Source organism: Cygnus olor, chromosome 6 (genome assembly GCF_009769625.2).
Source record: "Cygnus olor isolate bCygOlo1 chromosome 6, bCygOlo1.pri.v2, whole genome shotgun sequence".
In the NCBI taxonomy this organism is placed as follows: Eukaryota; Metazoa; Chordata; class Aves; order Anseriformes; family Anatidae; genus Cygnus; species Cygnus olor.
Genome location: NC_049174.1, coordinates 25316242 through 25343797, shown reverse-complemented (window position 1 = coordinate 25343797; position 27556 = coordinate 25316242). Strand labels below are relative to the sequence as shown.

Below are 27556 nucleotides of genomic sequence, written 5' to 3'. Positions count from 1 at the left end.
ATACTCCCTGCGAAGCAGCCCTGACTGCCCCCGCTCTTGCCAAGGCTCTGGCAGGTACTGTGTGTGGATATGATGCAATGTTGCAAAGAACAAGGCAATATCTAAAGCAGCGATTTCCAGGCTGTAGTTTCTGAGGAGTAAAGCTGAACTGTAAACTCTGTGCACTCATCAGCCTGCTGTAGCTGTTTCTGAGGTCATTGGGGGGAAAAAAAAGGTGTCAGCCCCAGATTTAGGCAATTGTTGCTCCAATGCCAACTTGTAATTTGACGCAGGAGGATGTCTAGGTGTTACCACTCGGCTGCGTGAATTGGTCCTTGGTTTGTGAGATTCCTGCCCTGGAACTCCTCTGTCCTTCTGCCCAGAGTACTTGCCTCTCTTGCAGGGGATGATGCTCCTTAAGGAACAGTTTGTGCGTGCCTGCTTGGAAAGCATCACAGTGCTAATTATTCTCATTAGATTTTGGCCACTAATAATTTATCCTTCCTACTGCTCTTGAATCACTCAGTAATGAGTACCAGTTAGTCAGATGTTGCGGATACTGCTCCCTCCCTGTCTACAACACAATTCCCTTCAAGCATTCATCATAAGAAAAAGGCTTCTACGTGAACAAAATCTTTTCAAATTAGTCTCTGGTGCACCAGTTAAGTGGGTGTCTACATCGCAGGCATGCAGAAGAGCCTTCTTCATTAATATGTGCAATTCTGCGTGAGCTGATTAGCTCTTGCAGCTCATTTGGTAGCAAATGTGTAAATCCGTCACACTCTAAATGCCAAATATGTGCACAGCTAAATGATGGAGAAGTATAAAACACGGCGGGAGTTGGAGACTTTACTTGTGAAAAGAGGACCTTATCGTGTGCGTTAAATTGGAGCTCTGGATCTATCTGGAGCATTTATCACTCCTCTGCTTTGTCATCTTTCTGCTTGCAAAATTAATAATTCTTCCCACCGTGTTGATGGTCCTTTAGTATGTGTGGGTGTTTAATTTTGTGCCTAACATTTGTAAAAGACGTATGATATCTGGTCTCAGTTCCCATAAAACAACAGCCCTAACAGTGCAGTCTTCCTTGCACAGCACATGAAACCAAATTAATCAGTTGCTAACTATGTATTATTAATAACCCAGTTGCCATCACTTTTCTTGTCTTTTTTTTTTTGTGACAAACTTGGGAAGAGAAAGAAGAGAAAAAACTGAAATGACTTTTTTTTTAAAAATGTATTTTCAGCCAGAGCAGCCTTACCCAATTAAATGAATGCAGCCGTGTATCTGCCCACACATGGGCTGCACTAAAAAATTGTCACCTGCACAGGGGGAGGCTGGATTACTGCTGCAGACATTAAGTGCCCTCAGTCAGTTACGCTGGGACAAAACAAGAAAATTGGCCTGAAGAGCTTCTAATTTATGTGTGTTTTTACTTCTTGTGGTGCCAAGTAGCTGCAGAGCCAGCCAGGCTTGTAGGCCCGGGCCTGCCAGCGCAGGGCAGCAAGGCGCCCTCCCCTCGAGTTCCTCTCGGCGTGCAGGGGAATCCCAGCACAGGCCCAGCTGGATCTCTGCCGAGAGCAAGGTTTTGGCATTATCTTCTGGCCATGCAGGCGATGGGGAAAGAGCTTCCCCTGTCCCATAGGCAGGGGTTCTGCAGGCTGTGTAGGTGGTGGTGCTGAGAGCAGTGGGGTGGTCTGGGGCTCTTGGGGCGTCTCTGTTACCCTGGTGTGGGTCTCTTGACAGTTGAGAGGGCAAGGGGGCACACAGGGATGGACAGGTCTGCTGAACAAGTAGGGGCTGAGGTGAAATGAGGTAAAATCTCAGAACTTTTGCTGGGTAAAATATCCAGTGACTGGCTAGCAATAGCTCTCCCTCACAGCTGTGTGAAGTTGGGTGCTTTTTCTCCTCACGCCATATTTCTGTCATGTCAGGAATCACAGTTGCAGTGTTTTCTTCTTGTCTCTTTCCAACAACTCTGCTGTGGGAAGCCAACTTTCTCCAAGCTGAGCATAAACTGCTGTGTATAGGGTAAGACTTCCTAGGAAAACGTGCATCATAATAATAAACTATACCCTCCTATAGCATCCACGTTGCTGGTGAGGGACACTTTACTCATGTACCCCACTCTCTGAGCATAGAACAGGGCAATCAGGTCCAACATTTCCTATTGCATCCCCAGAATTTGCGAAGACCTCTTTAACAGCCTAGGGTTTGCTTACAAGAATGAGAGCAAGGGCAACTGTGCTTGGGCTGGCCTGCAGAGGCGATGTGGTCTTCCCCAGTGACGATGTGGAGAAGACAATTTGGGCTGAGGCCTTTTTTCCCTTTCCAGAGTGGAGCAAGTTGCCTTTGAGGTAGATCTTCCCTGATGCAGGGAGCCATGGGAGTGCTGCTGCAGAAATACAGAGCCTCTGCATGATGCTGCCGAACTCCCAGCAGAGGTCCCTTAGGACTTATGGGTCCATCACCTCTGCAGGAGATAGTAACAGGATAACTCCTTCTGTTCATAAAATCTACTTCTCTGCCAAAGCCTTCTTTAGGTGAGAGAGCAGAACAAAAAGAGGGACTGCAGAAGTAGAGTTCACTGTGTAATAGTCGTGTCTCTCCAGTGAGGTACCATAGTATTAAGTGCATTAGGTTTATTTTGGATAGATGTGTAATCTTAATTGTTGTGTATTGCTTGTATTGTAGTCCCAAGATCTAGGTCCTCATTATGCTAGATGCTGTACAAATATATAAGAGACTGTCATGCATGGAAAGGCTTTTATTATGTAAATAGTCAGGTTGGGAAAAAAGAAGTGGTGTTATCTCTGTTTTACAGATGAGGCAGTGAGAGAGGGGGGAAAAAAAAAAAACATTTTGCCCAAGGACACACAGAGTCTGTGGGTCAGTGCTGGACTTGAAATTCAAGTCTCGATTTAGTTTCTTACCAGTTCTTTCAATTTGTGTACTGCACACAACATAATTAAAAATAAAAATGAAGCACAAAGACAACAATACCATGTGTAATTTATCTCTATCTGGAACAATCAGTCGGTACCTCTGGGCCAAATCCTCCTTCGCTTTTCCCTGTTTCTCCAAAACTTGTATTTCTTTCATGCCTTATACCTGTCATCACCTTACAAGTCACGTTACTGCACGCTTTGTTCTCTGATTTTCTGCAACATGCATCATTTTTGAGTTGGACTACCAACCTGCTAGGGAAAAGGCTCTATTTTATACGAGGCCTAGTTCCATTGGAGCAGCCTGCTGAATTTGTATTCTGATCCTTTTAAAAATTGTTACTAGCAATATTAAGAATAAAGTAAAAAGGATGCATATGCATTTCTGCCAGTGAATACAGCAAGGCATCCAGTATGTTTACAATCACTGCTCAAGCGTACCTCCTAGTCAAAAATACAAATTGATGTAAATAAATAATCTATTCTGAAGACAAATAAAACATGAATTTCATTCAAAAAGCACAATGTATTTTGTTTTGTGTACATCAATGTTTTATGCCTGGCTTTAGGAATGACTGGTAGGAGAGAAATGTAGAAGTCAGGGCAGTTAATGGAAAACTGAATAAAATGGAATTGGCATTTACTAAGGCTAGATAATACCAAACTAGCTCAATAGCTGTCTTTGATATAGTAACTAATTAGCTAGACAAAAGGAAAATCCGGGTGTCCAGACTTCAGTAAAGTAGCTGATTAGGAGCTGTGTGTAAAATTACATCCCCTACCTGGAAAAGTCCGAGATTTTTAGAGCACCCACAAGGCACGCAGGGTGCTAGAAGAAGAGAAGCTGAGCTGTGTTGAAAGGGAGTTATCTGGAGTTCCTAGGACTCATAATTATTTAATATTTCCCTAGTGGCAATGTGGAAAACAGAGGTGTCTGATAATTAAAATTTATTAAAGTCACGAGTTAGGAGGTTTCATCAGTGCAGGGAAGGTTTGCAACTCCATACAGCAAGAACCAAATGTCCCTGTGAGTGAGGTGACAGGAGAGGTCAGAGAGCTGACAGCAGAAAAACTCCTGCAGGAAACCAGCAACTACGCAGAAAGATTTCTCTTTGCCCCAATCTGGTGTGGGGATGGAAAAGGCAACTGAAACCCTAAAACGTGGTAGGAGAGACATCTCCAGCAGAATGCCCTTGTATAGGACCACAGAAAGACTTTGGGATAATACGCAACCATGATCGCCCATATTAAAGAAAGTTGGATTCTTACTGAAGCTGGTACAGGAAAAGAGCTGCTGAGATGACAGGGAACTGGAGAACCTCTTAGGAAATGGAAGTGTGTGTACTGTGCTCGTTTAGCCTGGCAGCTGATGGTTGGTATGAGGTTTGATCTCTCTTAAATACCTCTGGTAAGGGAAATACTAAAACTAGGGGGCAACCTTGGTGTAAGAACAAGTGGATATAAATTACCACAAATAACTTGTGCTGTGAATTCTGTGTTGTTTATTCACCTGAGCATGTAAAAATTTGTGGTGGTTTCGCCCAGCTGGAGAGCTGAACTCCACCACAACCACTCTCTCACTCCCACATCTCAAAGGAAGAGGGGCAGAAAATACAATGGGAAGGGCTCAAGGGTTGAGATAAGGACAGGGAGATCATTCACAAATTACCATCGTGGGCAAAATAGACTCAGCATAGGGAGTTTATAATTTATTGTCTATTTCTAACAAACGAGAGCAGTGAGAAACTAAAAGAAAACTACAAACACCTTCCCCCCATCCACCCTCTTCTACCTCCTCCCCTCGAGCGGCGCAGGCTCCTCTCTATGGGCTGCAGATCTCTTTCAGGCCACATCCACCTGTCCACCGTGGGCCTCTCCACAGGCCGCAGGGGAACTTCTGCTCGGGTGCCTGGAGCACCTCCTGCCCTCCTGCTGCACTGACCCTGGGGCCTGCAGCGCTGCTTCTCTCACATTTCTCACTCCTCTCTCTCCCAGCTGCTGTTGCACGGCATGTTTTTTCTCCCCTTTCTTAACTGCTCTCCCAGAGGCCCAACCAGTGTCACTCATAGCTTGGCTCTGGCCAGCAGCGTGTCCCTTTGGAGTAGCTGGAGCTGGCCCTTATGTAACATGGGGCAGCTGCTGGGCTCTGCTCACACAGGCCACCACTGCAGCCCCCTGCTACCAAACCCTTGCCACGTCAGCCCAGTACCAAATTGTGGCACAAAAAACATACCTAGTTTTAGCATGAAGCTCACAAAATGTATTAAATAGATTATTTGATCCAGTTGCCTGTAGTAACCGGGGACTGGATTCGATAACCCAGAAGGTCCTTGTGGGCCTATGCCTTAGTATATTCCTGTGTCTTACCGAGTTTCTGTTACAGTGAGCTACCACCTCTATCTTATAATCGCATTAGATATTACAGTCCCTAATAATCCTTTCAGTCCTAAGAAACCTTTATATCCTTCTGAATTAAATTTCAAATAGAACATCCTAACTGTGGATTACAAAGCCATATGTGTTTATTTCCTACTCGAGTAAGTTTGTTGTAGCTATTATCATAAAGACAAATTTCTTTAGGGACTAAGAGTTCCTTGAATATAAACAAGAGTGTTTATGGCACAATTTTACTAGCAAATAATAATATTCTTATTTATTATAATTGTTTAAATGGCACCTAATGAAATATTTGGCCTCATTAAGTGATCAGCTTGGAAGGACTTTCCGTCATGTGAAAATATTTAAATACAAAGTCTGCAATGTGTTCGGTTACAGTCATGTAGGGAACTAAAGGGATTATATGTTACTAGGAGTATATTCATGTGGCTTTCCAGATCAGCTTCTTCTACCAGACAGGGAATAAAGTAGAAAAGCCCCAAAGAGAGATCATTACTGTAGGAATGGCTTGGGACATGATCATCAGAAAAGCTCACTCGTGTTATTTCTTAAACCCAAAGTGCTGATGGCCTTGTAAATAAAAATGCATTAACAACATGCTGCTTTTCAAACTAATTGAGATGCAGCATGAAGATTACTTTTCAGAAATATGATGTTCTTTATTCAGGAGATCATGCTGGGGCCTACTGCAACAAGGGCCATTGGGATAACGCTATTTTGTTCTATCATCTGCATTTATTACCTTTGAGATACTTTATGTGACGTTACGAGGTGGCCTCAGACTTGTAAAGCCCTTGAGAATTAAACACTATTGTTGCGTGAAAGAAACTCTTGTGCCCAGCACAGGCCCTTAAGTCTGAATCAGTGGAGAAGCATTTAAAACAGAAGCAAGGAAACAGAAGCAAGGAAAACGGAGATTCTGCTGATAGTTTTCATGACCTTGCTCGCACTTCTGTTAGCAAGAGCAGTTCATAAGCCTGGAAAGCAATGGCTTTGGTATTAATTTTCCTAATTTCTTATTAGTCATTTGAACTAATATAATCTTAGCTCATGTGATTAACTTGTCTAAAACCTTTCAGATCAGATGTAGTTTTTTTTAAAGTACAAAGCTGTTAGAATATCATGCGTTCTTAGCCCATGTCGTGATGTCAGGAGCCTGATTCAGAGTTTTAAGCACTCGTGATGAAGTTGGGCTGCACTGAACATAAACTAACAGACACTGATTTGATATATCTGTGTTTTCATGAGAATTGGCATTTCTGTAGAAGAAATGGGAAGCACACTATTGCATTATTAGTCTGGTTTCCAGCTAAATCCCCAGCTTCAAGCACCAAACTTTAAGAAAGATATAGAAAAAGTTGGCAAGGTCCAGAGAAAGGAGCAACAGAATTATAAGGATGTTTGGTAAACATAAGTTTTAGGAAAAGATGAAAGGCTTTGGATTTGATTAGTCTAAATCAGAGAAGGCTAAGGAATATGGTAGAACTTTTCCCCATAAAAATGGGTTACAAAGTGGATCAGAGATCTGGTATATTCCACACCCACTGGGTTTTTAATAGTTTAATTTGCTACAAAGAAAGCTGAGGTAGAATTTTCTGAGTGACCTTTAAGGGTCCTTTGGCCTCTGTGCCTCTCCTGTGACTCCATCACTGCAGCACAACCATTGCCATCTCCTCAGGTTGGGTATTTTCCCTCTGGGAAACCTTATTTAGAAACCGTGCTTAAACACTGTATAGAGAGCCCGCGAGTTTATCCTCCCTACCTCTAGTCATCCAAAACCCCAGTGGATAAATGAGGCTGCTCCTCTTGGCTCCCCCTGTGGTGACTGAGGGGCAAAAGCAACAAACAGCTTCACAATGGGCAATTTCGGTGAGAAAAATCCCATCCTAACTTGTCTCGGCTGTTGTTTTTATCTCCAGCTGGCTGATGGCACTTTAAGCAATCACAGGCTTTGTTATTTTGCTGCACCCATGAAAAGGCTCCTCACTGCCATCTCTGAGGATTTTGACACCACAGGGATGTACCTGGCACCACTTCTCTTCAACCTCTGGTGCTGTCCATATCCACTTTTGTGCTCCTCTTAACCTCTTTCTCTCTCCTCCTTTCCCAACACCTACATTCCTTCACTTGACTTGCCTTTGTACCGACTGGATTTACTTCTTACAAATCTTACTTTTATCTCTTGCTTCAGCTTTCCCTAATTTATTCCCTGTGTGGTACCCTCTAACAACGTTTTACTGCTTCATTGTCTTAGGGGAGCCAGTGGGACAAGAAAAAAAAAGATATTTAAAATGTATCTGGCTTGTTAGCCATGCAAATTCTTAAATAACAGGTATGATTTAAGTTCACTGTGAGAGCTGGAAGCACTCGAGCTGTAACTTCACTTCTGACTCTGCCACTGCCTCCCTCAGTGACCTTGTGAAATTTGTTGAACCTCCTGGGGCCAGGTTCACCTGAAAATAAAGAACATTACCTTTTTTTTCCCCTAGAATGTGTAAGTATTAACTAATAGATGTGTATATAATTTTTTAAGTTCTTTTTGTATAAATGTAAAATGCTTGTCATTTTGCCTTCAAAGCATTTACAAATGGTCAGGAGAATTTTAGGGTTGAAAGACAAACAGTTCACAAGAACTAGAAATATTAAAATGACACACGTATGCACTTATCACAGACCTTTCGGCAGCCTCTAATTAAGCAATCACTACTTCTCAGCATTTGGTAGATGCTATCATACCCTGTTAAATTGTGTAGCAGCTTGTAATGCTCTGCACTCTGTTTGTACAGGATAAGGACTCTCTAGAAATTATTTAGATTAGTGTATTATCTTCCTAACATACATTGCAGTTGTGCCTCCTCAGTCAGGATTGAGATGTTCCTGTGCTGAGCTCTACAAAAGCCCAGCAGGGACACCGTTTCTTCCTGGTAGGCCAAGATACTAACTTCAAATAAGCTGCAACACAAGCAATGTATGGCAGGCTGCTCATGGAGCCATTTTACCACAGCACTGGGCACCGGGCTCACACCTCCTGCCTCAAGACCGGGGTGAGAGATGGTTTTACCACAGCACTGGCACCTGGGGTTGCTGTGGGTGTCCACTTACAAGTGACGCTGCCTAGAGAAGGCAGACTTGAATTTGGAGAGTGTTCGTGTGTTTTGGTGCTGCCCTGCTGGCCACCTTGCTCCGGAGTGAGGCTGAGCAGAACCAGAAAGCCCAGAGCGTGAGGCACGGTGCCTATACCTGGCACTATGCGGTGCTGCAGCCACTTGTACAGCTCAACCAGCAGTGGACGGGGAACTTAAAGGGTGTTAGCAAGGAAACAGGCTGCTTCCCCTGGAGATCTGAGTTGGCAGACTAAAACTGCATGATATGGCAGGGAAACAGTAACAATAAAGAGTAATGGAGAAAAATGTTCTTGTGTTGGTGAGGAAAGCTTTAAAATAGGAGTCTCACTTTAGGATTGGTAATGGGATTTTCCATTTTCGTATCGCCATTCAGAGTCATTTGACTGTTATTTGACTGGGAATGAGCAAAAGGAGCACTGGTGACACTTGTGTCGCTTCTCCCTGCCCCGCAGGCACGTCAGCCACTCCGTTGGGAGGGCGCACCTCACGAACCTCAGTGCCAAGCAGTGCCACGTCCCACAAGCCTTTATTAAACTGAGTGGAAACCACGGCTTTATTGCACGGTGACACACGACGAGCACAACACAGCCCCAGGGCGGTTCGGGCTGGACGGCACCTCCCAAACCCCACGCCCGCATCCACCCCGCGCAGGCCCGGGCCCGGCCCCGGCGCGTCGCCATGGCAACGCCCCCAGCCCCGCCCCGGGGAGCCGCGGCCGCGGAGCAATGGCGGGGCCGCGCGGGCGTCACGTGAGCGGCGCTCCCGCCGCCGGCGGACGTGGCCGGTACCCAGCGTGCAGCGCGGCAGCGGCCGCCGCCACGGCGCTCCGGTGAGGCTGCCCGCGGGGCCTGCCGCTGTTGCTAGGCAACGGGGCCTGCTCGGGGCCTGCTCGGGGCCTGCGGGGCCCGGCCCGGCCCGGCCCGGCCCGGCCCGGTAAGGCCTGACCCGGCTTCCCTGGCCCCTGCAGCCCTCCGCTGCCCGGCCAGGCTGGGTTGAGGTGGCGGGGGCCGGTCGCGGTGGGTGTCGTTAGGCGGGCTGGGTGCTGGGGGGGTGAAGGCTGCCGCCCGTGAGGTGCCCGGGGCTGCCCTGAGGGCCTGGAGGAGACGCGGGGACCGTGCCCGCTTGTGTGGTGCGGGGGGTACGTGTCGCGGGAGGCGGCGTGCTGGCAAGAAGCGCCTCGGTTGTGGGGGTGCTGGGGGCTGTCAGGGCAGGAGGGGAGGCTTGCTGTGGCTCGAGGGCTGCTTGCCGTGTCTGTGGGGTATCTGTGGATCTGGGCTGGTTTTTAGATCAAATGGAGGTGATTGCCTTCTCCTGAGAAGTTACAAGGAGACCTCGGATAAGTGTAAGGCAATTATTATCAGATCACTAATTGGAAGATCGATTTATTAGAAGTACTGCTATATGTACTCTTCCTAAGGCTTTTACAGATGCTGCCTTGGGACCAAGTGCCACCATGACACGCAAATAAACTAGATAATAATTGCATCTCTCTTTAAAAAAAGTCATGGTAAGACAAGCTCTGTTTTCCATCATCCGTCTCATGGGAAGAAATGAAGCTGCAGCCACACGTGGCAGCTCCTGTTTGTGAGAGCAGTGGAGGCTGACGTGTGTTATATTGGACCGTTCTGGAACAGCACCAGGCAGGCCAGTCGGCTTCTTTCCTTCCTGCCTGGGGCCAGGTTCCTCCGTGTCTTTCTTTTTCTTGAGTTTTGCCAATTTCCATTTGCAGGAAGGGCCGTTGAGTGTTGGTGTGAGGGCAAATCAGTAGACTTGCCAGAAGCAGATGCACACAGGCAAAGGTAAGAGCAGGACAAGCGCAGAGGGATGCTTCTGTACCAAACTCTCCCTGTCGGTCATTGGGGCTCAGAATCTCCCCGTGCGAGGGGAAGTGGCTTAGTTTCAATAACCTGTGTAGTTGTGAACTTTTCCAGTTGCCTCTTGAATTTGCATAGCATTTTGGCATCAGCAGTTCTGCGGCGAGCAGTTCCTCTGGCTAACTGCATGGTTTGTGAAGAACCGTGTAGGTTACCTGTGAGCCTAGCACTGCTCGTTCGCTCAGTTCTTGCACAGAACATGGTAGCAAACCCAGTCCCTCTTCATTTCTCTGTACCTGTGATGGATTTATAGGCCATTTGTGGTGGTGGAAGTGTAATCTTCAAGTGTTCAAAGGGTATAGGCTTTTTTTGAGGAAAAACTATGGAATTTGTGATGTTAGGGTGAGTTAATTTCTGCAGTTTTGAATAGATGATTAAAAAAACATTTAAATTTAGTTCTAAAACCAGTCCCATATCTTTAAAGCTCTTTATTCAAGCTCTATGTCAGTTTACCTGTTGATGCCTTGTGTGAAGTGCTGTTGTTCTGAGAACTGAGTAAAGTAGCTTTTTCTTTTTGAAGATTTGGTAAGCTTTTTTTCTATATGAACGCATTTTCAAGTGAGACTGAATGTTCTGTTACAGTATATATACTACATATCTCTGTACATACATGTGATCTTGAAACCAAAGTCGTATTTCTTTCATTAACTTCATTTCTTGGGTACCTTTCTGATTCTGCTTTAAGGAGGCTGAGAAAGAACTATATCTCTTCACAGGGTGGTTTTTTTTTAAATGACAGTAAGAGAAGCTGGTTATCTGTTAGTGTTAAGACAGACACGATTTTTCCCTTGTGTGATTTCATAGTACATGAAGAGAACCGGCAGGTTTTAATGGTGGCCTGTCTTCTCTAGAAAAGTAATTTCTCTAAATGTGAGTTCTGAAGAAATTAAGTATTTATTTTCTATATTTATGCAAATATTTATGGGAAGGGGGTCTGAAGCGGTCCTTATTGTTCGCCTTGTTGCCCATGCGTATATCCCGTTGGTAGTGACATATTCCTCGTCCCTAACTGTAAAACAACTGATGTTAGACTGAACACTGAGAATCCGAATGCTGTGGAAATATAGGTATGGTTGTGTGGTGTTACCTTCCTGAAGTGTTTGGGTTTCTAATGGGGGTGGATTATAAATTTATTAAACTTAGTGTACGAGGTGAATGGTAGGATTCAGAGTCAAAAGGCTACATTATTTAAGTTAGTAGCATACTGTGCAAATGGATACATGTTTGTTCCCATTGTAAATGGCTGAAGTAATGGAGATTCCCTAGCTTCTCTTAAGGAATGTAGAAACACTTAAATATTTCTGTTATTCTATTTAATTTTTTTTCGTCGCTTGAGTACATCCGAATAATCTCCTCGGGGTGTGTTCAGGCCTTTCCTGTAAGTATGACCTCACAAAAAGAGCTTAAGAATGTTGTTAGGCAGTAAATACATGCATTATTTTTTTTTTCTGTTTGTTCTTATCTCATCAGATAGCTCAACATGAACTGTAATGATCGAGGTCATTTAAGAAGTGACCAGAACAATATTTTTCCTTCTGAGAGCAGGCAACAGGATTCCGAGATTCTTCTGCAGTGCTGTCATACTCGCTACCTGTTCCTGAAATAGGACATGGAGTTATGTTCCTTTCTTCATGTTAGGTGCTAATGAACTTACTTGCTTCGTCAGAGGAAATGCAGATTCATGAAATTCCATTTTGTGCAAGTAAGTTAATGAGGGGAATTCTAAACTTTACTCTCATGTTACTGTTCTTATGTTTATATTGATGTAGCTCCCAGAATTCCCTCCCAGAATTGGGCCCCAAGTGGTAGAAGTGGTTATCGTCTGAGAACTGCTGCTGTGGAGAGCTCTTCTGCAATTTTGTCATGCTCTGGAGCTGCTGCCGTGGTTGTACGGTTAGCGGTGTAATTAAGAAAATAGGTGCTGTGTGTGTTCCATGTGAATTGTCCTGCTGGGTGTGTGCGCGTGAACTTAAACACAGATAGGTAAAAGTTTATAGGACTGCAGGTTAAATTTCCAGAGTGCTTACCTCTAGGAAGTCCTGAAGGTGTTGTGTCTTCCGTTTGGCTGCTTTTTGTTGGTTATCCCGCTGATCAAAGCGTTTTGTACAACAGGGAATTCTCTAGGGATGCGGTGTAAGACAAGCATACCTTATAAAAGCCCCAAGGCACTGAGAAGACTACAGGCAATGGTGACTTGTGCCGCTGTTATGAATTTGGTGGAAGGCTGATATGCTGTGGAAGTAGAACCTTGGAAGAAGGGTGTTCATTTGGAACTTACTCAGTGGACTTGTTGCATCTCAGAGCAGGCTGAAGTTTGCTGATGAAGCTGAGTTTCTTAAATCAGAAATTACAACATGGAATTAGTACGTGTGTCTTTCTGAGCTGTAAATGTACTTGAAAAAACTGACTATCGATTATTATTTAGTAAGTATCCCTATGTATAACCTTTGGGGGGTGGGAAATCAGAGAGGGGAGAGTTCGGGGGAAAAACAGCTATTTCCTTTCTTTTATGACAAGGCAGTGCTATTTGGGGAAAAGTTGGATTCCGAAGTTTCAGAATACAGTCCTTGAGTTGCTAGGGCTTGTAAAGCGCCGTTAATGTCATGGTTTGAAAGGTGCTATAAACACGTCAGTATTGGGCGCTAAAGCATATTTCAGCTGTATTCATGAATCTGTTTTCTGTTTCATTTTATGACTATATGAAACTTCAGGAGCATCATCTGAGGGAGGCAAAAACTATTTTTTTCATAATTTCTGAAGTGATAGGTGTAGCAAGTGGTAGGAGTCAGTAGAGCAGTGATAGAAGTTGTGTAAGGAAGTGTTTGCTGTTGGCTTCATATAGATTCTAGCAGTTCGCCCACTTGTCAGAGTAATCAGCCTCTTAAAATAATCTACATAGAGCTTGTCTTGCTAAACTTTTGGGTGTTTTGTTTTAACATAAGATTTGAAGAACTTGAAAGTTTTAAACGTGTCTTCTGTCTTGAAAGACTGTCTACAGGCTAGGTGTTTATGCTGTTAAATGCTTGCTAGAATTTTTTGCCTTTTGTGTGGGAAATGTTTAAATACACTTTTTTTTTCTTTAGGAGGCTAGATTTCACAAAGTTTTATTTGTTATGCTTTGAAAATGATAAATACTGGAAAAGCACATAGGCTTTGCAAGTGCCGTTTCAACCTGCCCAGTATTTGTGTAATACTGATAGACACATTTTGCAGATTTAAAGAGGGAGAACCAGATAAAAATGAAACATCTCATGTTTAAGAAATTCTGTTGTAATTTAGGAGAGCTGGATTACATTTCTTGCTGTCGAAGTCTCTGTTTGTCAAAATACTTAAGCAGTAATACAGTTTCACTGAAAGAACATCAACACTGTTACTTGATCAGGAGCTGTATAAATTTTCCATTTGGTATTTCTTTGTAGTAAATGTTTTTCCTCTCCAGCCATTGTTCTTGTTTGTTTGCATGTAATTGCTGTCTCGTTTAAAAACAAGAAAAATAATTAAAAAAAAGACATCATGAAGAATGTAAGTACAGTAGTGCTAAGGCTAAATAATAGTGTATCACCCAGGATTTATGGTAATTCAGATTAAAAAATACATATTTGAAAATGTGACACTAAATTTGCTGCTACTTTGTGTTTCACATAGAGTAATGGATCCTATTTTGTTAGGGCTTTAATCTGAGTTAAGTTTGAAAATTGTCCATGTGTCCCATTTTAGGCTTCAGCCAGTATACAGTTGGCACAGGTTGGTTAATCACAGTTAACTCCTTTGTTTTTAGTTTTACTTCAATTCTGATTCAACTATATTTCTAAGTTTATTTTATTTATTTTGTTTAGGTTGTCATTAACTCTGTTGGCAATGTCTATGATTTTATCTGCCTCTGTGGTCCGTGTGAGGGATGGACTCCCACTGTCTGCATCTACTGATTACGATCAAAGCACAGGAGTGCAAGAATGTAGAAAGTATTTTAAAATGCTCTCAAAGAAACTTTCTCAGCTTCCTGATAGATGTACTTTGAAAACTGGGCACTATAATATAAAGTAAGACTTCTCTTTTATGTATTTGTAATATCCGTGTTTATATCTATCTGTCTGTAGTTTAAAGTTAACAGTTGTACGATAGAAATGATTAATCAAATAAAGAGTAATTCTTGGCAGTAGTTGTGTATCAGAAGTTAAAAATGGAGAATTTGTAGAGAGATTGAAGCCTAGCCATACTTCAGTGAAAATTCTAGTTTGAAATAGACAACATTTTTATAAATACTGAAGTTGTTGACCTAATAGAAGCATTTTTATTAATTTCAAAGTTGTTTTTCACATGCAAATCGTCAGACTTGCTATTCTTCATGCTAGTTCAACTAGTATTTGTTTTCTCTTTTTAGTCTACACAAATTTAAAAATTACCCAAATACACTTATAACCCAGTATTTTTGAAACCTCATGTGTATGTTGTTATGGAATTAGGCCCTACACAGCTTCTGTTGTAACTTCAGGATTTCTGTTGATTTCGGAGAAAACATAACCTAAAAAAGAAGCGTAACATGATAATTATTTCATACTGTGCTCTCAGTAGAGGCAACGAGTTTTGCATCTTCCTTTTTGTGTCTTCCTACCTTTTCATGCCTTGGTTGTGTCAACAGTTTTTTTATCCCGACTGGCAGCATGTGGAGTCTGAATCTAAATCAAATACGTTGATGTGAGTTTGGTTAAAAACATGCTGTGATTTTCTATTCTCAGACAAACTATTCATCTTGTTCTCCCACCTTTCCGTGGTCCCAGAAGGTTTTCTCCTCAGCCTTCTCCATCTCCCATGTGAGATGCAAGTGTCTGTCATATCCCATATGTATGTGTGAGTGTCCTCCATTGCTCAGGATCAGGGCCAGCACGGACTAAACCTTGCCAGTCAATGTTTCTTTGATTCCTTGTGTCAGTGCAAGAGCATTCTTGGAAAAGCAGTTTCAAAGTATGCTGACGGATCAGTTGCAAGAAATTGTGCGTCCCTTTGTTTTAGTAGACTTTTTAATTTGATTTTCATGCTTGAAATTAATGTTTTCTGTATTCTTGCCTGCTAGTCTTTCAGTGCTCATTACAAGAAAACATGGTCAATAGCCGTGTTTTACCTGGTTGTTGAATGGTAACTTCTAGTTATTTCCATTTGTTGTTTTGATGTTTTAAGATGAGTTGAGGTTTCCAAGGCTGAACACTTGATTTATTTTAAAAATAAGTTCCCAACTATCATCCGCGTTTTCTTGTTTAAACATCATGTCATACGATCATTCTGTAAACGAGAGTAAAGACATTACAAACTGTGTACGTAGTATCAGTACTGCTCTGAATTTCTGTTATACTTCCACATTGCAGGTACAAACACAGGACAAATGTAGGTTCTCTTTGTATAAGTAAGGAACAAAAAGTAAATATTTCCTGTAATACATTAATGTGTTGCATCATTCCTTTAATTATCTGTAAAATGCGGAACTGTTACTGAAGAAAGTCAATAGTTAATCTTTTTAAGCCTCACCTGTTGTTGGCTTGTAAACTGATTGGATTAAAAAAAACTTTGGAGAATGAGACGTAAGGCTTAATCAAGAGGTTTTTATGACTTACCTTTAAGTATTTTTAATAGTGTAAGTTTTATATGTCAAGATCTTGAAGAAATTTGAATATGTGTCATGAAAAAGTGAAGTCTAATGAATTGCCTAAACGCAGTAGGGTTATGTGTATTAAATTCTGATTTTGTATTTGCCATCTCTGGTCATCCTTGCTCTCTCTGGAGAATCAGGTGTTTGTTACTTTTTGGATCAGTTTTGTGTCGTCCTAACGTATTTTAACAAGAACCACCTGCCCCTCCCTGCTCTCTGAAGATAAGCTTTTGCTTTTTGACTAAAACTAAATTAATCTTCTGCTAGAATACCATTTGACTTTTCAGTTAATCGTTAATTCTGTGCTACCCCACAACAGTTTTTTGCTTTTCTGATTACAGAATACGAGATCAGACTAGTGAAGGTATGCGTTACCCAGATTTAGATTTGAAATTTTGATTATTTTTTTTCTCAATTACAGTTTTATCAGTTCTCTGGGAGTAAGTTACATGATGTTGTGCACTGAAAATTATCCTAGTGTCCTGGCTTTCTGCTTCCTGGATGAGCTTCAGAAAGAGTTCATCACTACCTACAACATGATGAAGACAAATACTGCTGTCAGACCGTACTGTTTTATAGAGTTTGGTAAAGACCTGATTTCCTTTCATGTCTGTTCTCATACTAAGATAAATGAATATTTAAATAGATGTGCAACTTAATGTACACAAAACAAAACTGTGCGAGGCAGTTTATAGCTGTACTTCAGGTGGATTTAGAATCTTAATTAACTCCCATTAGGGTCAATAAAAATATACTTCTTTGGACATTGAATTAGGCTACTAGAGTTTTATCCGAACTTGTTTATAGTCTTTCTGTTTATTCAGGTAGGTTTTTGTTTAAGCCTTGTGTGACCAAATCTGGAGTTTGGCTTCACCTAGTTAATAATACATGGAACAGTTTGACTTCATACCTGTTGAAATACGTAACCTGTAAAGACATTGAGCTTCATTAGTTTCTGAAGTAAAAGACTGCAATTTCATGTTGGCTCTTAGGTGTGCTGCAGTTTATGTTCAGTACATGAAAGGGAGAGATTTTTATTTGTCTTAGGATATACTGAGGCATTTAGTCCTCTGTTATGCAAGCTCCAAATACAGCTAATCTCATGTATACCAGATAACAGCTGTTATGGATTCTATTAATATCTGTTGCTTTAATACTACACAGTTATTTTAAGTATTCTTATAAAATGCATTAGACTAAAACAAACTGCAGTTGTAGAGGAAATTATAATATATATAAAACTAATATAAAGGAAATAACTCTGTTTAGTTAGTTCCTGTAATTCAGTCAGTCCATTATTAACAATTTTTGTATGACATTGTCTTCCTTATAAATATTTCTTTCAATCCTTTTTGTATGCCTTTGTTTTACTAGCTGTTAATATAGAATATAGGTCTACTGCAATCTTTATATTTGTATAGTATGATATTATATTTTCTCAGCCTGAATATTTTGCAGTCACATTTCATGCCAAAGTAAGTTTATACTTGAATGCAGTTGATTTTTTCATAAGGATATTTACTAACCTATCAGAAAAGCCAGAATAAGTGCAGTAAATCCATTGTATTAGCAGTTCATTCAGTCTCATGCAGTGAAAGGTTATTAGTTTATTCACAGTTATTAAGTAATTAGATTTCTAGAGCTTGATTTTTTGACTGCAGAATAAAGTAGCACATGATATATTAGTCACAAAACAGAAATGGTATTAGAATGTTCCAAGATAAATGTAATCGTTTCAAACAGTGTATTTAAATTTGTGAAGTATGTAGTACATAAAACTGCATGGTTTAAGATTACTTAATTAACCCAAGTCCATAGAGTTATAACTTTTATTTTAAATTTTACACAGATAATTTCATTCAGAGGACCAAACAGAGATACAACAACACGCGTTCTTTGTCAACAAAGATGAATCTTGCTGACATGCAGACAGAAATCAAACTGAGGCCACCTTATCAAATTTCCCTGTCAGAACTTGGCTCAGCTAACGGGTTTGCACATCTATCTGCAGCAGAGTATAAGGGGACTGGTAAAATATCTGCAGGTAAGTTTCAGACTTTCATATTTGTATCCTTAAATGTCACAGATGCAGAGTGCTAGAATTAATCTTTCTTTTGACATTATTTCTTTAAAAAAAAAAAGTTTTTCATTGTGGTGTTCTTAAAGCATAAAAAGGGCCTATTCAATGGACAGGTTATTGAAGGGAAAAATAACCACATGAAAATAGGCAAAACGAGACGAGCACTTAACATAATCCTCTTTTTTTTTTTTTATCACTTAATATTTATCAAAATTTTGATTGTTTCTGCCCAGTGAGATCCAGTGACAAAAGCTAAGAGCGTAGTGCGATGAGTTAGGGCAGCTGGAGAGAGGGGCATTGCTTTAGGAAGCATCTGTGAAGGTGAAGTTCCAAAGAGCTGTGGTGTCTGAAGGAACTATTCTCTAAAATAAGTGCTTTGTGTATGAGGTCAGTGATAGCAATTTCATGTAAACTTTTGACATTCATTTCAGTGATCTTGAATTTTTTTTTTAAACTTTAATTTACCACATGTTGGAGGTGCATGTGGCATTGTGTGGTTTTTAACTGGGGTAAAACTTTAGTAGGGTTTAAGGTTTGTGGTATTAAGTGAATGCCCTGAATCAGTTTGAGGCCCACATTTACATGTTTCCCAGCATGCCAGAAAACTTGAAACTTCCCAAATCCTTGCTTATCTTGGGCAGGCGCATACCAATGCCACTCACTTTACAGTGGAAATTGCAATTGTAAAGCTAAACATTTGCTAAAGTCTTTCATATAAGAAATCAGCTTAATTTTGTGCAGGTATATATTTTTAATAGGATCTCTTTACTGCGGTATCGTCCTAATTACATTGCTTATTCCTAAGGATTCCTTTAGAAGACTGAAAACTAAAAATGAGAAACAAAATTGCTAGGGTGCCCTATCTGTACTGCCAGGGCCTTGATCCTGAGAATTCTGGGTGCTATTAAACAGTGTAGAAATAACTTAAATTTCAATATTTACTATTTAAGAGTACTAGAGATCCTGGAAAATTAGGAAGAGAAAAGTGTGAAGATATTTATATTGTTTACAGGAATAGAATCTTCTAAGCAGTACCGTACGTACCTTTACTCATCTATTGCATGCTGTTTTGAAAGGTTTGTTCCTTCCCATGCATCTCTCTGTTCAGTTATCCACTCCCTTCCTTGAATTGCTGTAGAAACTCACCATCCATGGGCTGTGCATTATGAGAGGTTTGCACTTTCCTCCTTCTTCAGATCTTCAAATTTTAGATGCTGTTGAATAATAGTGTCTTGAATGTGACTGTCTTTTTAGCAAGTCCGCTAATACTTGTGTAATTCTTCACTATCATTGCTTTTTTCCATCCTTGAAAAGAACTCTCTCTGGATATTACTACCCACTCTGTTGGCTAGACTTGAAAGTTTCTCCTTTGCTGAGTGGTATGCACATACCATATATAACTGTAACGGAGTGATCGTTCCTAGTAGTGTTCCCCTAAGTTCATTATTAAATACAGCACAAATGAGCTAACTGAACTCATTTTGTTTTATTTTTAAGTTACTGCACACTGGTAATCGGACAGCCCTGCCTGCGTCGTATCAGTGTGAAATAGCTTTTGTCATTTTTTTTTGTTTGTTTAGTTTCTGTAACTTCATAAACTGGAAAGCCTTTTCCTGGATCTGTTCAGTGCATACAGCCAGGATTGACACCCCCCTCTCTATTAATGTTACAGTTCATTAACGTCATTGTTCATATCTTTACACTTCGTTGATTTGAAGAGTGATTTAAGTATGGTTCAGTAGTCCTGTTGTTTTCCCAGTGTTGCTTGGACTGTTTAGAGTTTTGCATTGTTTTTTCATATTTTCTTTCTGTTATTAATTATGGAAAGGGACAGTAATGAGCAACATAAGCAACTGTTGTGTTCTTGTGACCCTAGATAAGCCTGAAGGAGTTGCTGTGCAAAGAAAGTATGTTTTTAATTTTAACATATTTTGTGAGAGACTTCTAAGCAGTATCTGGAAGGTCTGTACAAGGATCTAAGATGGGTATTAGCTGTAGTTTCAGAGCAGTCTTCTTTGGTAGTACTCATTGGCTGTGTTTTTTTAAGTTAGGGGAATGTAATAGGCTTTACCTCATAGTGTTCCATTCAGTGAGCAATCTAAATAAGTCTTGATAATTCTTCTAATGCATTAGTGTTAAGAAAAATGGAGGTTGTGAGAGGAGCTCTTAAGTATGTGACTTATTACCTGGCTACTAATTGTGGACAAATTTCACCAGCAAGTGCATCATTTGCCATTGATTTCCTGGTGCTTTTAAGCAGCTTTCAGGACCCTACTGAATAAATTGGATGTATTGAGTTAGATTAAATGTAATAAGACAGTTATGCATTGAAGAAAAACATGCTTTAATTCCTTTCCAAACTTGGTGTTGATATATTTAAAATGTTTCTTCTTTAAGAAACAAAATTTTGTTTCGGGGTTTGCTTCAGTTACCTCTTGAAATAGAAGACACTGGAAAAAATGAGATTTGATATTTTTCTGTATTTCTTAAGATATTGCTTTGACTTCTGATACCTTTTTTTGATCTTTCGATTTGCAGCTCCTCATCAGCGTCTGGAACCTGTCACTCTGCCAGGGATCGTCTCATTTGTACTTAGTCTGTTATGTGGGGCTTTGAACTTAATTCGTGGCTTTCATGCCATAGAAAGTCTCCTGCAGGTATTGTATCATGTTTATGAATTTAGTTCTGCATCATCATAGTTATACTGTTATCTTAGAAGTGCTTGCTATATGAGCTGAGTCTTGCCAGTTTTATTTTCACAAATACTGTCTGTGAGGTCAGATCTTTGTTAGTGAAACTCTTCCTGCGTATAATCTAGGTATCCTTCTTGAGACTGATGCATCATTCGTTAAGGCTGCAAGTTGCAAAAGCAGTGGAAGGTGGGTGTCCGACTCCCTCCCTAGGTACCTTGGCAGCAGTGATTATGTGAACGTCTTGCTCTTTTCTCTAAAGTTATGCCAGGATATGAAACAATTTTAATAGATATTATTTAAAAACAGTTCTGAGAAATGATGGGAACTGTTGAAAATCTGGCCACATGTTTGTTAAGGTCTGTGAAGAAGGGGTCTTTAAAGAGATTTAGGAAAATCCTTTTTTAGAAATACTTTTTTTCTGCTTATTTGTTCTTAATAAACCTTCTTAGACAGAGTGCTTATTTCACTCTGTTCTGAAAGGATCAACGTGAGAGAAACTGTCGGGTGATTTCTTGTTTCCAAACAACACAAAACAAAAAACCAAAAGTACCACCCCTAACCTTCAAACATTTATTTACTTACCTGAACTCTGCTCTTACCCTCCCTATGGACCTTCAGTTTCTTTCTATGCACACAATGCTTGTGTATGTTACTATGAAAAAGATTTACTTAACATTAAACAGGTTTATACTGTTGTGCTGATGGCTGTAGAAACTAAAAATTCCATGGAGGTTTTCAGAAAGAGAAGGGATATCTTCCTCCTTCGTCAACAAGTATTTTTGTATAAAACAAAGACGAGGACTGCAATGGGTTTGCTAGCTAATGGAATTTGCATGGAAGAAGGGTAAAGAAGATGACCTTTATTCCAGTAGTTTACATAGGTACGGAAATGTGTAAAGATTTAATAAAAATTATTCTTTGATATCTCAGCATCTCCTGAAGACTAATGAATAGTAGAGCAAGGTTAATGAAAGCGTTCCATGCGGAGGCTTCTGTTTTTTCAAAAAAAAAAAAAAAACGAAAGAAATAGTGAACATATCTTTACATTATTCCTAGTTACGATTTTCTGTTATGCACGTTTTTCTCAGTTTATAAATAGGATAGAATTTAAAGTACCCTCTTGTAGGAATAATACTGAACAGAATTCTGCGACTTTCTTTAATGGTTCTATAACTTGGTTTTTGTTCTTAAAAAAAAAAAAAAAAGAAAATCAGCTGCAGAAGGGTATGCAGATGTTAGATTAATGTGTTTGACTGATGATAGGGCGGTCAATTCATTTTATGCTGTATGCTGTTGCATCTGGATGTAATAGATGGCAGTACAGATGGAAGAGTTTTTTTCCTTCTTTCTGACAAATGATGCACACCAAAAATCCATAAAGCTTACTTTATATCTTATGGGTTTTTCTAAAATAGAAATAATCCAAAATATGATTAATCAAACTTCTTCTGAAAAGTCATTCAAAAACTTCTTTCCTGAATTACTGTTCCCTTTATAATCAGTATTTTACTTAGGTGTTAGAAAAACTGTTATGATGTGTAGCTATACTGCAGCAAGTATTATCTCTGCCTCACTGCCATTGCACGTGTGTGTGGCTTAGGAATGTACTGCATTGTGCCAGTAAGTTTTAGGTGCAGACATACCGACTTTTCTCTAGTCAGCATTGTAAACGGAAATGCTTCACACTGAACACGCTGAGCAGAAACAAGTTGTAGCTTCGAATGGATTGCCTTCTTCCCAAAGTGAAATCTGCTGGCAAGGGGGGACATTGGCATGAGTACCGTACCCATTGTTGGCCTGGGAAAGTTTTTGACCGTTGCATGTATTTGTTTGAAATGCAGTTAGAATATCACCGAGTGTGTAGGTTTATTCTGCTTAGATATAAAGGAACTGAAAAGCAACCTGTTTGAGTAAGTTGAAAGTAATATGTGTTTTTTTTGTTTTGTTTTAAAACACAATGGAAAGTTCTATCACTTCAAGCAACTTTTTCCATATTTTCCTTCAAGAAAACTGAATTTTCTAATAATCTGATAAATTTATGTTTTGTTTGCTCTCATTTCCACTGAGGCAAAGGTGCCTGCATTATTTTCTGTGTAGAATTTTACCACACCCTAGTGGCCAGTTTGTTTCCCTTTTGCGTTGTTTCCATTTTGTGAAGCTGCAGGAAGGCACAGTTCTACAAAGCTGATATCAAAGGCAGTTAATTTTCAGAGTCATCTGCAGAAGGTAGGTCTCCAGTGTTAGAGCTAGGATTCTTCTAAGGCTTCTGAAAATCTCAGTGTTAGTTATCTGCTGTGAATAAACATTTTCATGATTTCAAATCAGGTTCCAGATCACAGTGGTTTATTAGATATAAATAAGCAATGATGAGTGCTAATTTCTTTGGATTAGCCTATTATAGGGATTCTTATAAACCTCTCTGTAAGACTATTTTAACATGTAATAATGAATAACTTTCATGCTGTATGTGTTTGGTATATGTTCAATGAAACATTGGAAAACATCTGTGATTGCTTTTTGTTTTACTTTCACAGAACGAAGGTGAAGATTTCAGCTATGTTATTGCATTTTTTCTTGGAACAGCGGCTTGTTTGTACCAGGTGCGTTCTTGTGCTTGCATAATTCACTCGTTTAGAAACATCACTCAGTCATGCATAAATGTCATCGTTTTTTCGTAAATGTCACAGATACTTGAATAGAGTGGTTATCAAAATAATTTCTGCTCTATTTTAATGCATTGATCATAAAATATCATACTGTAGACTCATACGATACACTTTCTGTTGCTGACATTTTTTTTCAGTTAGTTGATTGAGTGATACAGTGTAGTTTGTCTGCAGAACTCTCAAGCAATGGAGATTATATTGTTTCCTTAAAGCAGTAGTTTCCTAGTTTAAGTGGATCTAACCATCTGACCAAATGCTTTACTGCTCCTTTTATTTGGAAGGGTTTGAAGCAAATACAGTAATACCTAGTCACTACAAGCAGTAATTTTCCTCTACTTCATACGTTATCGTGCATCTCTTTCATTTTCAAATCTTTCAGCCACTTTCCACTATCTCCTTCTCCTATCTTATATTTTGTGCTTACATTTCATGTCTGCAGGTTTTCCATAAAGTAACCCCAATAAATTGTATCGTTTGGCTGAAAGTGTTCAATGCCTTGGCATTTTTTGAGGAACATAAAATATTAAAATAAGTTAAGTAGAATTTCTCGAACACTAATAAAAGATAACAAATGCTTAAGAAGAACACTTACATAGTCTGATGATAAATGCTGTTAAAAATTTGTGTGAGAACAGTTATATACTCTCTGGGAGCAGATTTGGATTACAAAGTAAGCCCAAGTGATGTTATCTACCTGGAAGCACAGTAAGAGCTTTCTTTGGCAGATGGAAATTGCTAGAATCCAGAGGGGGCAAACTCTTTTTTTTTTTTTTTTTGAGTGGAGGTCACAAGGAAGTAGTGTGAATAATAGGAGAAGTAAAAGTAATATCCACAAGAAAGTACAGGACAGCTCTGTCCTTTTAGAGATGAAAAGAAAACTGAGGCAAGAGACTTGAGCAGATTTCCTCTTGCAGTAGTAAGAAGGTAAAGGGTAGGAAACTGGGGGCAGTCCTGATGTTCCGTATTACACCACAGTGTGCAGAAACAGACGCTTTAAACACAGTAGAGTTAAGCAGACTTGTTATGCATTTCTCTCAAAACGTGATCCGTTTTGTACCACCCGAGGAAGGGCAGTGGATGTGTGTGGACTTGTCTGCATCCACCAGTTAATCCTCTGATTAACTCTGGCAGGATGCTGGGTTTGCAGCTGGGGGATTGCCTTGTGCTGAGTATTCCCCATTGCAGGGCCCTGGTGTTTTCCCTGTTCTCCCCGCTCCTTCATCTGAAGAGGACTTAACACTGGCTCTTGCTTCTTCTCTGCTGCTCAGGTGGATCAAAGAGTGTATTTTTGACCAGCGTTTGCCAGGAACATCCACTTCCCTTTATCATGGGTCACTCGTTATTGCAGCTTTTAATCAATTATTATGAGAGAACTGTTGTTGATGTCAGGTACTTTCACCCTTCCATAACTGCTAAATTGACGCTGTTCTTACATGTTTAATTTAGGGTTTTACTTTGTTTTTAATTTCTTAATGATCAGAGACATTTTGGTGGTGGAAGTTGTTTTCCATGCAGTAATATGGTTTCTTCTTTCCTCCTGACAGTGTTACCTGTTTGTGTATTACACGGGCTGGAGGAATGCCAAATCTTTCCTGACTTTTGGGCTAATTTGCCTGTGTAACATGTACCTGTATGAACTGCGCAACCTGTGGCAGCTCTTCTTTCATGTGACTGTGGGAGCATTTTCTACCTTACAAATTCGACTGCGACAACCACAGGGAAAGTCCCCTGATTACAATGTCTGACAAGTCCTGGAACACTTAGAGGCAGTCTTGTTCCAACAGATACTCTCAGGAATGTAAAGCTGTTCTCCAAAAGAAGAAGCTGTCTGGATGGCGCTTTTTGGTTTTGTTCCTTTTTCTTTTTTTTTTTTTTAATAAAGCAATGTAAGATGCCTGTGGACATTTTTCACTTGATGGTTAAACTTTTTTTTTTTTTTTAAAGAACAACCAAGGACACAAAAGCATACAGAACTGGAGGATAAAAAGGGTCATATCATGCAGTGAAATATATGTTGCAGGGAGACTGAGATCGGGGAATTTCACTGGTGGCACGAAAACGCTTCACTCAAAAGTATGGCAATGGAAGGAATGTGTAGAGTATGTGTCCTGCATATCATGTAAGCTCTTCAGTTCCAAAATCAGTTTTGCCTTTGTGAGGCAGTAGAGGATAGGGTAAATTAATAAAAAAAAAAAAAAAAAAAAAAATGCTATTGCATATTAGCAAACGAGATTTGGAATATGTAAGCTACTACATTTGGGAATGTTTTGTTTCACATTGACATATGCATGAATGTTTTCTTAATTAAGACATAACCTGGAAACTCCTTGTTTCTGGGGATCAGCTTTTTGGCACCTGTGGCCCTCCATCTAGTGGCATAAATACTTGCACATTTTTTCACCATGATTTTCTATTAATTATCTTTTGAAAGTGATCTGTGTGGGCAGGGTTTCTTTTTAGTAATTGTCCAGAAAGTTCTGCCACTTAACCCAGGACTTTTGCACACTTCCTCTGTTTGAACTGCGAAAAGGTTGGAAGGAAATGGACTGGTGAGTAAATTGGAGCAACTTGTACTTGTTGGACTATTGTTCTTTTTATATACTTTTAGAAATGGGTGAATGATTAGCTGAAACCTGAAATAAACAAGTGCTGACAGGAAAATAATAAATCAGTCTGATTAGCTTAAACTAAAAAAACTAACGGGAATATTGTTTATTTTTTTCTGGCTTTAGGCTGTTTTGTGTTGGGATAGAACCTCTTAGAGAGAGACTTGTGTTCAAAAGAACCGTCATACACTCCTGAAGTTTGTGAACAAACAGCAAACACCTAACATTTACAACACAGAATAGCAGCAGTATACTACCGGCATCGGTTACACTGGCCTTATTTGTGGCAGTTAGGTGATGGTTATTTGTGATGCTCCATAATACACAAATAGATGGTTATAGGTGGGTTTCTGTGTGACCTGGAGTAATGTGAGGATTCACTCAAATCTTGAGAAAAAGAAGAAGGAAAAAAAAAGGCTTTAGTAGGTTGTCATGCTGCTTGTGGTGTCAGATTTGGGTACTGGCGGAGTTTTGCTGTGCTCCGAAGTGTTGCTCCAGACAAGTTTCCTGGGGTACTTTGTATCAAAATGTGGCGTGTGGTTCAGTAAGCTATTTCGTCAGATTGTGACCAAGAAGAAAGAAGCTAGAGTTTTTCAAAAGGTAGTTTTAGTCAAGAAAATAAGGTAAAACTAAGAAGAATTAGAGAATGAAATTGTAATCCAAAGTGAACGGGAGAAGTTGTATTACGTTCTTCATAATGTCTTGTTTCTGAGACCTGTGTTTGAGAGCAAGACCATGAAGATACCCGGGCGTGCTGCCTCCAGAATTGGTGTTGCAGAAAACGTGCTTTGCAGCTAAGCCTCTTTCCTCCCACTTTGAGCCAGTGGAAAAAAATGCATTTGTGAACGTGGTCTGATATTGTTTTGGGAACTAGGAAAGTGGGGAAGAGACAAAGAGGAGGTATGGATGCAAGCATACAAGTCTTAGGGATGTTTAAACCACGAATACCTTAAAGATCCAAAAGAACAGAAATCAGCCTTAGCTTAGCACAGGGAGGTTTGCTTGCCTTCCCTTTTAATGCACCTCCATGAATGCTGGTCACCAGAAAAGGTGAAAAGCAGTCCTTCACCATTTTAAGTCAATGAAAAGTATGAATATTTACTTTAGGTATAAAAACAGACTTTATCTTGCTCACAAAGTCTAGAAGAGTCCTGTCTGTCCTTTCACTTTGCCCCGCTCAATAGGCAGGGAAGCTATTTTCTGAACCCCTGAAGTACTGCTTCGCTTTCAACTCCTGCTGTTGTGCAGACGAAGGCTTTTCCGTTGTATCGTTTTTGGTTTATATGTCAGCAGATAATCTTGTTTGTATTCTGAGACTCCTTCTCTTCCTCCTGTTTCTAAAGATGCCTTTTTGAGGACTGAAAGCTTTCCACAACGTGTGGAGGCACGCTTCCATTCCGGTTACGCTGGCATTAAGCTAACTGCTGACTAGCAGGTAAAATGAACAAATGCTGCTGTTGGTGCAATAGAGGACAGTTGTGTCTTTGTTTCTGTGCTTGTTTTTATGGCACTGATAAAAATCCCTCCTCACAATGATAGGTTAGTGTGTG

General features: G+C 40.2%; 1 protein-coding gene across 22 annotated transcripts; it reads left to right on the top strand.

Moving 5' to 3' along the window:
* Positions 1–9124: 9124 nt before the first annotated feature.
* Positions 9125–25296, top strand: SEC22A (SEC22 homolog A, vesicle trafficking protein). Of its 22 annotated transcripts, none has more exons than XM_040562162.1 (11): positions 9192–9275; positions 9864–10086; positions 10176–10245; positions 11791–12022; positions 12433–12744; positions 14157–14360; positions 16383–16546; positions 17811–18005; positions 20580–20698; positions 23269–23334; positions 24945–25296. In XM_040562162.1, the coding sequence occupies exons 6-11, from the start codon at positions 14179–14181 to the stop codon at positions 25143–25145; spliced, it is 927 nt and encodes a 308-aa protein (XP_040418096.1). In that variant the 5' UTR covers positions 9192–9275; positions 9864–10086; positions 10176–10245; positions 11791–12022; positions 12433–12744; positions 14157–14178; the 3' UTR covers positions 25146–25296. The 22 variants fall into 22 exon arrangements, with proteins under 22 accessions (XP_040418103.1, XP_040418100.1, XP_040418102.1 ...); XM_040562158.1 differs by having other exon boundaries at positions 9230–9379; positions 9864–10090; XM_040562160.1 differs by having other exon boundaries at positions 9231–9379; positions 9995–10090.
* Positions 25297–27556: the final 2260 nt, after the last annotated feature.

What these genes read in the sequence shown, in the direction of transcription:
- SEC22A (XM_040562169.1), top strand. Translation starts at nt 14,179, where the DNA reads ATGTCTATGATTTTATCTGCCTCTGTGGTCCGTGTGAGGGATGGACTC. An exon ending in GACTGGTAAAATATCTGCAG is followed by an intron (nt 18,006 to 20,579) that starts GTAAGTTTCAGA and finishes TTCGATTTGCAG; the next exon opens with CTCCTCATCAGCGTCTGGAA. An exon ending in CAGCGGCTTGTTTGTACCAG is followed by an intron (nt 23,335 to 24,944) that starts GTGCGTTCTTGT and finishes TCCTCCTGACAG; the next exon opens with TGTTACCTGTTTGTGTATTA.